Source organism: Torulaspora globosa, chromosome 6, assembly GCF_014133895.1.
Source record: "Torulaspora globosa chromosome 6, complete sequence".
Taxonomy (NCBI): domain Eukaryota; kingdom Fungi; phylum Ascomycota; class Saccharomycetes; order Saccharomycetales; family Saccharomycetaceae; genus Torulaspora; species Torulaspora globosa.
The window spans coordinates 381,325-393,141 of NC_050732.1; the positions used below are offsets into that span (position 1 = coordinate 381,325).

The window sequence follows — 11,817 nt, forward strand, 5'->3', positions numbered from 1 at the left end:
TCGCAAAGTATCTTTATGCTCGTGGGTGCATTTTCTGCATTCATATCAGTTACCTATATGTAATATTCTTTTAATAGTGATTCAATGACCAAAGCCTTACTTTACCCTGTTCGTTACCGACAGCTAGCATTTCGCCGTGGGGGGAAAATGAGACAGCTGTGACTTTTCCCAAAGGTGTGCCGCTGGTAGGCCAGTTTGAGAACACGCTACAGGTGGGTAAGTGAACCAAACGTAGCGCATCTTTTATAGCCCTGGATGCCATGCATAATATCTGTCCATCTGGAGAAAATGTCAGCGAAGAAATTGTTGTGGTTAACTGGTCTAATGCGGCAACTGGCCTTGGATTATTAGAGAAGCTCTTTCTATCATAGACATTAACGTAACCGCTTTCACTCCCTATGGCAAGCCATCTATTGGCTCTCACGCCACCGTTTCTTGTGGTCACTATGTTATCTGAGTTCGTGCCTCCACCAACTTGAATCTTGGTAACTCCTACGCCACCTTCATCTTTCCATTTACGGTGGATTTTCCCGCTGTCGTTTAGATTAAACTCCCAAATTTCCGAGTAAGTATTCGCTGCTATCAAAATCGTTTGGAACTTATCCTTTGATACCGGTTTATAATCAATACAGAAGTCTGTCAAGACACCATTGATTTTGCAACCGGTCATCCATACCCCAGTCTCACCATTTAATACATTGATCCAACCATTATTACCTTGCAGAAGAATGATTCCGTGCGTTTGATTAGTGTTGAAATTGTGAAAATGCGCCACCTTGAACTTCTCAAAAGATCTTTGGGTATCTTCGTGACCATACATCCTTGAAAGCTTGTCGATTTTGGCCACAGCACCTAAAGAAGATGAATGCGTCAAAGCGTTGGATAGATCCCATGAATGCATGTAGCGTCTCCTGCCCCCAGAGAAAATACGTTGCACATCAGGTTTATCTCTAAAACCACCCAGTGGCGAAGCATAAAAACAGCAGGTTTGAACTGGCGTGCCTCTCAGGTGAACGCTAGTAACTAAGTGGTTGGTCTTTCCATCAATGTGATAAATTCGCAGCGTTCGATCATAACCACCAGTTAGAAGCAAAGGCTTATAAGGGTGGAATGACAGCGACTGTATTGCTGAATGTGACGGATGTGCAACATTGGCATCTTTCAATCGTACGATATCCAGTGTCTTTGGCGGGAGAAGCCTGTGGGAGATATCCTTATACTCGTAAAGAGTCCCCAGGATCTTGGAGAGCGCGTTCATATCACCGTCAACCGCCTGCTCATTTTCCTTATCGGACTCGTTACCGTCTGCCTGCTCCTCGTCGGATACATCATCTACCCAACTAGGTTTGGGATATATTTTTTCAAATTGAGCTCTGAGCCTCCGAATATAATCTCTACCGCTAATTTGTGACTCTTGGTAAGATTTTCTCAATTTCTTACTTCTGTTCGACGTGACAATGGATACAGAAACACCCTCATCATCGGAATCTTGCCAGGCGTCTTCGTCATCCCCCATCAATTCACCACTGCTTTCCTCAGACGGCTCACTTTCATCCACAACGACATCTTCATCCACTTCCATTTCACCATCGTCTACGAAAAATAGCTGATCGTCTTGAATACGATTCAAGTCTGGATTAACGTCCTCGTCATCGTCTTCTGAACCGGAGCGATAGCCGTCAGCATACGTCTCCGCGATCTCATCTTCCTGTTCATTTAACAGAAGCTCTAGATCAAAGTTCTTGATATTCTCCTGGAAGTCCGATGTGTCACCAAACACAATCTTTGCCAGCAATTGTTCCTCCTCATCAGGCGACGGAATCTCATGATTTATCGCGCCAGGCTGTGGGATTTTCACAGCAGTAGTCATTAATACTGTGTCAATGATTTATCGGGAGTAAAATAAGAGATCTAGGAGTGAATTGGACCCTACAAAAACCTCCAAAGAGCTGTTTTACTCGTATCTAGACGAGATGAGATGAGATGAGCTTGAAAATTTTCTACCTTGGCCTAAACAGCTGTGGTGTACAGGTGTGTTGAAAAATTATAACTAGCAGACCTAATTGAAGATCAACAGACTTATAGAAGAGCTACAACCGTGGGTTAGTGCATGGCCTGACGGTTCGTCAACACTTCATATCCACTTTTACCCAATTCTTTGGGTTGTAGGATTCCTCGGTGATCTCCCCCGGTGTAATGCTCTTTCAGAATACTGAAGGAAGTGTTTGCGCAGATTCTTTGCCAAAATTATGAATAGCATCGTATCAGTCGTAAGAAACCTCGACCATCTTGAATGTAACTACTAGATACATGGAGATAGATAGCCAAGTTTCTAAGCAGCCACGGAAATGACAATCTGACTCCTCTTTTTGAGTGTCCAATTGAGGGCTTCCCTTATCTAAAGATGTGGCTTCACTTGCCAGGATGGACAGTGATATAAGCTGCTGTTAAACAGCGCTTACTGCATTATTGGAAGATAAGAATCGAGAGATTTTGGTATCTGATGGCATCTTCAAACAATCCAGAGTTGGTTCATAAGTGGGGCCATGGTTACTCCATTATATCAATCATTTCGTTCCCAAAGAGAAATCTGCTGTTTGCAGGTACGCAAGACTCGAAGATCCTGGCATTTACTCTCTACACATATGAATTGGTAAAGACGATACAGTTGGGCGATGATCAGGAACTCAACACTCGTTCGAGCGTTCTGTGTCTCGAGAGGTCCAATGATGAAAACTACCTGTTCTCAGCAGGTGCGGATTCACTTGTCAGAGTATGGTCTTTGTACGAGATTGGTGGAACGGTCCAAGTCAGAGAAGTGGCGACGGTTTATTCGGTCACAGATATAGGTGACATCTTCTCTATCACATATCTGGACTCGATACAAACGCTTGTATTTGGTTGCCAAAATGCTAGCATGCTGTATCTGGGAAACATCTTTGATAAGCTTTTAGCTGCGGAAGAGAATTCACCTTGCGATCTAAACAGATTACCGCATAGAAGATACGATAAATTCTTTGATTCTTCAGGACCAACAGGTCAACCAAGTCAAAAACAAGTAGCATCCGACAAATTTCATGAGAAGGCATTGCAGAACGGGCCTTGTAATCTAATTTTGGAGATATCGTCTGAGAATATCATCAACTATGCACATAACGGTTTCGTTTACAGCATCTCGAAGCTCTGTCTCAGCTGCAGCAGTTTACTGCGCAACGATAGCACTAGCGAATTTGAGCATAATCATCCACATGAGTTTGAACGCAAAAAAAGCTTATGTCGCAGCCATTCGGATATATCAGAATGCATCATCACGGGCGGGGGAGACGGTATTAGTAGAGTATGGTGCTTGACAAAAAACGTTAATGGGGTTGTCTCAGTCAGTTCGCTAGGTACCGTGCTGGACAATGAAGAAACTGTGCTTGCTCAGGCAACTGATTTTCCCTTCCTATACTGCGGCCTTTCTGAAGGCATTATCAAGATTTGGGACTTGACTACAAAACAATTAGTGTCCACTTTGCACACCCCTGACAAGTCAGATATCATATCAATATCCGTTTACAAGAATCATGTCTTTGCCATTAACGAGGGAGGAATAACTCTATTCCACGATAAGGAAGTGATTCATTGGAACGAACATCAAGATAAAATGTTGAGTTCAGATCTGTTCGAGAGACGTATTGGGCCAAACGAAATGCAGCTAAGCTTCCTAGTTGGCGGCAATGACGGTACATTGCGTTTATGGAATCTGTCAGAGGTCTTGAAGAACTCGCTAACAGAGATCGAAAATCAGGCTTCGGAGTTGGGCCGTCGCAAATCTATCGCCCTCGCTCGCGGCAGCTCTCTCAAACCTGATAGTGAGCACATGTTGGCAACTCTGCGTGACTTGATAGGCATGCAGTCTGTATCACAATCACCCAGCACAGTGGAACAGCTTGAATCTAGACGTTGTGCTACCTATTTGAGCAAACTTTTCTCTAAGTTTGGGGCCAAAGAAGTACACTTATTTCCCCTAGAATCTGGCCATAATCCAGTGGTGTTTGCCTCTTTCATTGGAAATGGCAAGAACAAACAAAAGATTCTGTGGTATGGCCACTATGATGTTATTCCAGCTGCTGATCGGAATAGATGGAATTCGGACCCGTTCACTCTAACTTGCGAAAATGGCTATATGAGGGGACGTGGAGTTAGCGATAACAAGGGTCCCCTGGTTGCCGCAATTCATTCTGTTGCGACGCTCTTGAAGGCTGGAGAACTGCGCAACGATGTTGTATTCATCGTTGAAGGAAGCGAAGAGATAGGTTCCCCGGGGCTCGAATTGGTATGCACTCAAAGCAAGGAATTGATCGGTGGAAAAATCGACTGGATCTTCCTAAGTAACTCAACGTGGGTTGATGAAGAGCACCCCTGTCTGAATTACGGCTTGAGAGGTGTCATAAATGCGAAGATTAAAGTCTGGAGCGACGAGCCCGATAGGCATTCAGGTGTGGACGGTGGTTTACACAGAGAACCTACAGCTGATTTATTCAACATTATCTCCAAACTACAGGATGATCAGGGAAGGATTCAGATTCCAAATTTTTACGAACCATTAAAGGACATCAGTGCATATGACCGCCATAGGTTCAAAGAGATCGTCGATATTGTTCAATTTGAGAATAATGTAGAAGTCGATGACCTCATAAAGAACTGGGCCAAACCTTCCTTATCTGTTACGACAATGACCATGAGTGGCCCAGGAAACGTTACCGTGATTCCACAATCGGCAACTGTCGGATTATCAATAAGACTTGTGCCTGAGCAGAGCGTCTGCGAGGTCAAGAAAGCATTGACAGAATACTTACAGAGATGCTTTCAAGAGCTCTCCACCCCCAATTACCTACAAATATCGATAGAAAACTGTGCCGAAGCCTGGCTAGGTGACCCAACCAATCATGCATATCAGGTTTTCAAGGAAGAGATGACAAAAACCTGGGAAATGGAGCCACTCTTCGTCAAAGAAGGTGGATCCGTGCCCTGCGTGAGAGCACTAGAACGCATATTCAATGCGCCCGCCATTCAGATCCCATGCGGTCAATCTACTGACAATGGGCATCTGGATAACGAGAATTTGAGAATCAAGAACTGGACAAATCTGGCGGAGATTATCTCGAACGTTTTCAGAAGACTCTGAAGACTTGAACTACTTATTTGTACATATCGTATTAATTCATTCTCTTTGTAGATCATTAATGCGCCTCTGTCATCAAGGGCTTTAAAAGTTGTCTTACCGGCAACCTTACGACAAGGCATACAGAATACAAGTTTAGGTTACTGTCAAGAAAATCTGACAGTCTGGTTCTATGTCAGATATTTCCTCAGATGATGGGGCTGTCTACAACAGCGTTCCTCCGGATATTGTGCAAGCTGCTTTACCGTTTCTGTCACCTCAGGACATCAGGAGTCTTTCCCACACCAATAGGTACTTCTACAAGTTGCTGAATTACAAATCATCAGAAACTTTATGGCACGATCTTTTCTGTAAGGTTTACGAGACTTCTTATAGTGATGATGAGCCTTTTGGAGACAAGATTATGTTGCAGAACTTCAGCTCACTGAGCTGGCAAGAGCGCTTCAAACTGCGTTCGGAGGAGGCCAAACTTCATACCTGGGGTTGTCTTAAGCATGCAAGATTGGGGTTTACGGCTACTTCCAACCCTCATATACCTGAAGCGGATGTCAACGGCATTGGAAGAAGGCTTAGATATGGTGTGAACACTCCGGAGCTTGTCCCTTGGTTCTCGTCGGATGAGAGTAAGTTGAACGGGGATAGTTCTATAGTTCAGCTATCGGGTGGTGGGTTTTCTTTCCAAATTTTGACCCGATCTGGGAAGCTTTATACCACAGGCTCAACTTTCTCAGGTGGCCATGTTGGCCCGGGACCGGCTGAGGGACAACATGACTTTAACCCCTTTCGTGAAGCGGTTCACAATCTCGAAGCTTCTTTTCCTCACACCAGAGACATCGTGCTGGCTCCCGTTGGTCTCCCAGGAAGTTTCCCAGGAAGATCTACCCAACATCATGGTCCGACTCCAACTCTTGGTCCTCACTCGAATATATACGAGGAGCTAGAGCAAATGGACAGGAACTCCGCTCAGACGGTGCCCAACAATGAGCATATAAAGAGGGTATACCCTCGCAATGCCTTTGAAATATTCACTTCAGATTCCAACTCTTTCAAGGTGGACAAGGAGCAACTGGACTCTATCAAGTTTGTGGCGGTCTCATCTGGTAGAAGTCATTTCATTGCTATGGATACCAAACATGATTTATACTCGTGGGACTCGCCTGACTCTGACTATGGTGTCAAACTAGCTTTCGAAGGGCTGCCACCTAGAGAAACTAATCCAATATGGAAGATTGCCTCAGGCTGGGACTTGAATTGCATATACGTACATCAGGTTGGATTGGTCGTCTGGAATAAACGTGAAGCACTCAAGAAGGGTGAGCTGTGCTCAAAAGCTGACTATTCAATTATTCCTCAGACAGGTGAGATTACAGGTCCTCGTAAAGTAATCGACTTTGCATGCTTCCAAGGGGACTGCGTGTTTTACATTACAAACGACGGGGAAAACCTCTGGAAATACTCCCATGGTCTTGTTCAGCAAATCAAGCTCCCGATTGCAGGGAAATTTGTGAGAATATCTGTTTGTTATAGCCTTCTGGTCCTTTTTACCGATAACGAATGCTACACGGTTAAAATCGAGAACGGTAACGTCGACAACGAAACGCTCATTGAGCTGAAACTGGAAGATCCTGACGATCGAGTGATTTCTTTAGCCACCGGAGACTATCATAATATTGCACTAACTCTAAAAGGTCAGATCTACGCTTGGGGATTAGAGAGCCAGCTTTGTGGTTGCCTGGGCCTGGGATCCCCGGAACACGTAGTAGAGCATGAGAATATAGGAAGATGGGATAGTATAAGGAATATGAGGGTTGCGAAACCAACGAAGATTTGTCTTGATCGAGAGTACGTATGTGTGGCTGTTAGCGCTGGCGGTTGGCAGTCTGGTGCTCTGATAATCAAGAGGTAATAAAGCAATAGCCTATGTACGCATTGTAATGCTCTCAATGATTCCTATTTCAAATCAACCCTAAGTTCTTGGCGTGGAAGGCTGCATGTTCCGGAACAAAACTGCTTACAAAGTAGTATGAGTGATCGAAACCGTCAACCAGTTTTAAATCAATCTTACCTTCCCAAGAAGTGCCCTTAGATGCCTCTAACAGAAGCTCAGGTTTTAAATTGCTTTCGAGGAATGGATCTTTTGTTCCCTGATGAATTAAAATCCGGTCATTTCCTCGATTGCTAACTTTCTTTACCAGTTCAGACGGATCGTACCCTTTCCAAGCCTCCTCATCTGCCCCTAGATATCCCCCAAACGCTTTTCTACCCCAAGGAACTTTGATAGGATTGACTATGGGAGCAAAAGCGGAGCAGGACTTGTAGCGGTTCGCATCGTAATTCTTCAAGAACCCAGCTAAAGCACCGAAACCGCCCATCGAATGGCCAGTTATAGCCACGTTGTCGACGAAATCTAGACGGGAGCCGTTTGAAAAGTACTCGTCCAGCGATGTTGGCAGCTCCTTATGTATGTAATCATACATTTGATAGTGCTTGTCATAAGGCTTCTGGGTGGCATTCACGTAGAATCCTGCGCCAACGCCAAAGTCCCAGGAGCCCTCTGGATCGCCTGGCACATCTCCACCACGAGGAGATGTGTCAGGAAACACCACTGCGAATCCATACTTGTCAGCTTGGAAGGGCCAGAAAGCCTTCTCAGAAGCATTCTGAGGGCTGCAAGTTAAGCCAGAAAGGTAGTATACAGCAGGGATCACCTTGTTGTCAGTCTGGGAATAGTATTGCTTCGGCAAATAAACGTTGACATTCATTATTGTTCCGATCACTTGTGAGAAGTGGGACAGCTTCAAGAGCCTTCCTCCACAAACAGCAACATCTTCGCTTACCTTGAAAGACATATTACCAGTAGGGATCTTGCCAGATTATAGGTCCTATGAGATTCACCAGAGGTTAGATCTGTAGCTCCGTATGTTGATCAAATTATCCCTTAATTCAAGAGTATCTCGCTCTGTGATAAGATCTAAGAGCTGAGTACTAACTATTGTACGAACTCACGAGGAACCAGTAACAGTCCAAAATCACTTAATCAATTGGCAGCATTTATCAATTTATCGAGTAAGTTTAAATGGTTAGGTTATTTAATTGATCCGCTGTATACTACAATGAAAAAAATTATTCGTATCTTGGCCTACGCTTGGATTTCTTTAGCTTGTTCTGTCTCTTTCGCATCTTGCTTCTCAGGGTCTTCTGCTAAAGAATCTGGTTCCTTGGAGTCCTGTGTCGCCTGGGGTTCTTGAGAGGGAGGCTCTTGAGCGGCGGGCGCCGACGACTCTTGGTTATCTGTTTCTCGCTCGCGCTCCTCCTCTTCTTCGTCGACGTTTGCGAAATCAATTGGGTCGAATTTCATTCGCAATCTGTCCCTCACGTTGGCTTCTTGTGGTGTTGGGTTCCTTAAAGTGACGTTTATTTGGTCGATGTTATGTTCCCTCACTAGCGGTTTTATAACATCGTTGACCCGCCGACGTCTTAGCTCAATTCTTGAGCGGAGTGGTCTATAGTAAGCGATGCCCTTCTCGTCGTTCAGAACTAAAGCCAATTCGCCGAAGTCGCCAGCGTGTCCCTGACGTGGTATCTGCTTCATATCAAAGTCCCGCAATCTCTTGAATTTGTAGATCTTACCTTCATTCTCCTCGTCTTGTAAATTGTCATCAATCTTCTTTTCCATGTTCTTTGATAGAACGTCTGAGTGCTTGGGGTCTGTGGCATACATCGAGATCCACTCATCCTCCTCCAGCTCCACCGGACGGAAAATAGCCGTTGAAAGCGCAAGCTTCTGCTTCTCGCTGGAATGCAATGCTGCACTTCCTACCAGCTTCAACGTAAAGTAGCTTTGGTCCATCGACGCTGTATCGGGCAACAGATTCCACGTCTTCACAGCATGTACTTTCTTTTTGACTGGATGTTGCAACTGTGATAGGTCCTTTGTCATGGCGTCAAAACCGCTTTCAACCTTTTCAACTATCTGCGGGGCACTCAGGGACTCTTCGCTCTCATCTAGCTGCGAAGCTGGCCTCTTCTTCTTTTCCTCTCCATGTCCATGAGACGTGATGGCAGTCGAAATGTACTCAGTACGTCTTAAAAACGTCACCTTAGACATATCCGTCTTCGGAATCCTATCAGCACCGGGTGCTCTCAGCAGCACTCTGTCCTGCTGAGCCAGCTTCACTCCGTCAAGTTCGTATAGATACTTGGTGTCCATGTTGTTAAGCAGTCCAGGAACTTGCATCAGATCCAGAGGCATCCCCAGGTCATTGTTGAGCTTTACCAATGGTGTCACAGAAGTTTTGCTGTACAACGAAGTGATCAATTCTGCTGAGTCCGGCTCTTCCCCATCGTTCACTTTGTACTTGAGTAGCTTAGGTGGCAGAAGCGGAGGTGGCAGATTATTTTGGTATTTGATCTTGGCAATATATTCCTGCTTCTTAGACATATTGGAATCCGACAGCTACACTCTTCTATCTTTCTCTTGATGAGCTTTTCATCAAGAGTTTTTGTCTTTCATAAGCGTCGCTCACTTGAAGTATTTGATCTTAGACAGTACTTAACTATATAAGAGGTTCCAACCTCCGAGATGCCATCATAGGTTTGAGCTAGCTGACATCGCGGTTTCCATTTGCTTGGTCACGGTATTTGCCTTTAAAGCTTATTAACAGGTTCATTTCTCATCATCCTCCACACGCACGATCTTTTCAGAGGTCTCGACCTGTGGTTTGCCATCGTCTGCGGGAGTCAGTTTGCTTTGAGATTTGACAAGCACCGTGCCGTTATCGTAGTATGTCTTTGTCTTCTTCATTTCGTTTTGGCCCTCTGGCGTGTAAGTGTATGTCACATACTCAGAAGTGCCAATAACCCTCTTTTCCTTATCGTCAGGACGGCGCTCAGTTTCGATCATAAAGTCCTCTGGTGTCGCGGGAACGGGCTTGTCCTTCGCTGCTGCAGCCTGCTTGTCCCTTCGCTCACGAATCAGCTGGTTCATGTGGCTCTTCCACGTCAAATACCCTGTGTACTCCGGGAAGAACAGTCCAAACTTGTGTGCGTGATCGTTTTCGGCCTTCTCCTTGGTCAAAATAAATGGCAGCTGGTCTTTCTGGTCAGCGAGTCTTTTGCTAACCTCCTTCTCGGGGAACAGACATCTCCACCAGCCCTTGGTATTCCACACTGAGAGCCCTCCCACTTGATTACATTCCGTGAACTGCAGCTCAGTCGGCGTTCTGTAGTTGAAAAGCCCGGTGACACCTTGAGCCACAATCTCCTCAGAAGTGAACGGGTCGTCCATCAAGTATTTGATCCTTCTCGGATTCCCATAACCACCTGGTAATCCAAAAGCGTCCAGTAGAGACCCGACCGCATCGGATGCGCTCATCGCAAAGTTCTCCCAGACATCTCGCTCCTTATGGTTTTGCAAACCAGAGATGTCACGTAGAAACTTATCAGGATTCTCCACGGCATCAGACCACAGTGAGGATGAGTCCTTCCAAATCGAAGACATCGAATCAGAAATTGATCCTACTTTATCCGCCACAGGACCGGCCAGTTCGTCCTCCAGGATCCTCTGGTTCACCTTATCGATATTCTTATCTTCAGAGCCACCGAATAAACCCATTCTGCAATAAGCGTCTCTGTAAGTGATGAATACAAGATACCGTCTGGCCCTTAGTTCCTTATATGCTTCAGAAGGATCATATCACATGACAACTACACACTCTATGGCATACACAGGAATCAGTTGGCTGGTGGTTCATCTTCTTCGCCATGGTCGCTCTGTTCCTCTTCAGAATGGTTCCCATCACCGGGCAAGTCTGGCACTCGGTTCATCTCTTCGATTTCCTTCAACTGTTCTTCCACCGCGGGATCCTCCACGTCCTCCTCTGCCGAGTCCTGCTCTTCTTCGTCCCCTTCTTCTCCTTCAGGTTCCACCGTCTTCTCCCGGAACGGAAGGGTTTGTTGCCCTTCAGGCCTTGTCATGTATCTAACCTTGTTCTCCTTGACCAGCGTCCGGAGGTTCTTGGTCTTTGGTACAACATCTTCGAGGAATAGATAGTTCTCTTTCCTAGCAACACACTCGGACAGATGCTGATAGCTTAGCCGCACGCTCTTGGAATTACTCGACTTGCTTGACAGGTACGACAGCTGAATCATTTCTTCTGTGAGCGACTGCACAAACAGCTCTGCCGCGAAAGCAACAGCCATGAATGCATTTCCCGCGGTCAGTATGTAGTCGGGGTCGCTTTTTGCGATCTTCTTGACTTTGGAGATCGGTAGTCGGGGCTGGGTTCGCTTCAGCTGCTCCATGACTCTCGTGCATTCACTCGACGGCTGCTCCGCTGCCGTTGGGTTTTCGTCCGGCATTGTATCTTGCTCGTCCACTTGCATTCGATCTTCCACCTTGTCTGCGACATTCTCCGCCATCTTCAGTGATTACAGGATCTACAGCTCTATATTCAATGGTCCTACGGGTTTTCCACGCAAACTGCTCAACAAAGTGTCCAAAAAAGGTCGTTCTTTGCGGAAACCAGCTCAATTCAATCCAAGGTAGCTTACAGACCACCAAATAAACCTCCAATGGCACTGTTATGGGCTCTTTAGCCTGTTAGCCGATTTCTCTTTTGGCTGTCATTTTTCTGCCAAGCTTAAAGGTC

The 11,817-nt window shown here is 45.6% G+C and overlaps 7 protein-coding genes across 7 annotated transcripts; 2 read left to right on the forward strand and 5 right to left on the reverse strand.

The window, feature by feature from the left end:
• Window positions 1-70: 70 nt before the first annotated feature.
• Window positions 71-1,870, reverse strand: UTP18 (Utp18p; the record flags this gene model as incomplete). Its single annotated transcript, XM_037284640.1, has 1 exon — window positions 71-1,870. The coding sequence occupies one exon, from the start codon at window positions 1,868-1,870 to the stop codon at window positions 71-73; it is 1,800 nt and encodes a 599-aa protein (XP_037140536.1).
• Window positions 1,871-2,503: 633 nt separating this feature from the next.
• On the forward strand, window positions 2,504-5,170 carry DUG2 (glutamine amidotransferase subunit DUG2; the record flags this gene model as incomplete). Its single annotated transcript, XM_037284641.1, has 1 exon — window positions 2,504-5,170. One exon carries the CDS (start codon window positions 2,504-2,506, stop codon window positions 5,168-5,170), a length of 2,667 nt encoding a protein of 888 aa, XP_037140537.1.
• A 169-nt stretch (window positions 5,171-5,339) lies between these two features.
• On the forward strand, window positions 5,340-7,073 carry SAF1 (SCF ubiquitin ligase complex subunit SAF1; the record flags this gene model as incomplete). Its single annotated transcript, XM_037284642.1, has 1 exon — window positions 5,340-7,073. One exon carries the CDS (start codon window positions 5,340-5,342, stop codon window positions 7,071-7,073), a length of 1,734 nt encoding a protein of 577 aa, XP_037140538.1.
• A 49-nt stretch (window positions 7,074-7,122) lies between these two features.
• HG536_0F01900 (S-formylglutathione hydrolase) lies at window positions 7,123-8,016 on the reverse strand (the record flags this gene model as incomplete). The annotated part of the gene is made up of 1 exon (XM_037284643.1): window positions 7,123-8,016. The coding sequence occupies one exon, from the start codon at window positions 8,014-8,016 to the stop codon at window positions 7,123-7,125; it is 894 nt and encodes a 297-aa protein (XP_037140539.1).
• A 290-nt stretch (window positions 8,017-8,306) lies between these two features.
• PAF1 (Paf1p) lies at window positions 8,307-9,608 on the reverse strand (the record flags this gene model as incomplete). The annotated part of the gene is made up of 1 exon (XM_037284644.1): window positions 8,307-9,608. The coding sequence occupies one exon, from the start codon at window positions 9,606-9,608 to the stop codon at window positions 8,307-8,309; it is 1,302 nt and encodes a 433-aa protein (XP_037140540.1).
• A 225-nt stretch (window positions 9,609-9,833) lies between these two features.
• MPM1 (Mpm1p) lies at window positions 9,834-10,781 on the reverse strand (the record flags this gene model as incomplete). The annotated part of the gene is made up of 1 exon (XM_037284645.1): window positions 9,834-10,781. The coding sequence occupies one exon, from the start codon at window positions 10,779-10,781 to the stop codon at window positions 9,834-9,836; it is 948 nt and encodes a 315-aa protein (XP_037140541.1).
• Window positions 10,782-10,900: 119 nt separating this feature from the next.
• Window positions 10,901-11,587, reverse strand: DPB3 (DNA polymerase epsilon noncatalytic subunit; the record flags this gene model as incomplete). The annotated part of the gene is made up of 1 exon (XM_037284646.1): window positions 10,901-11,587. One exon carries the CDS (start codon window positions 11,585-11,587, stop codon window positions 10,901-10,903), a length of 687 nt encoding a protein of 228 aa, XP_037140542.1.
• Window positions 11,588-11,817: the final 230 nt, after the last annotated feature.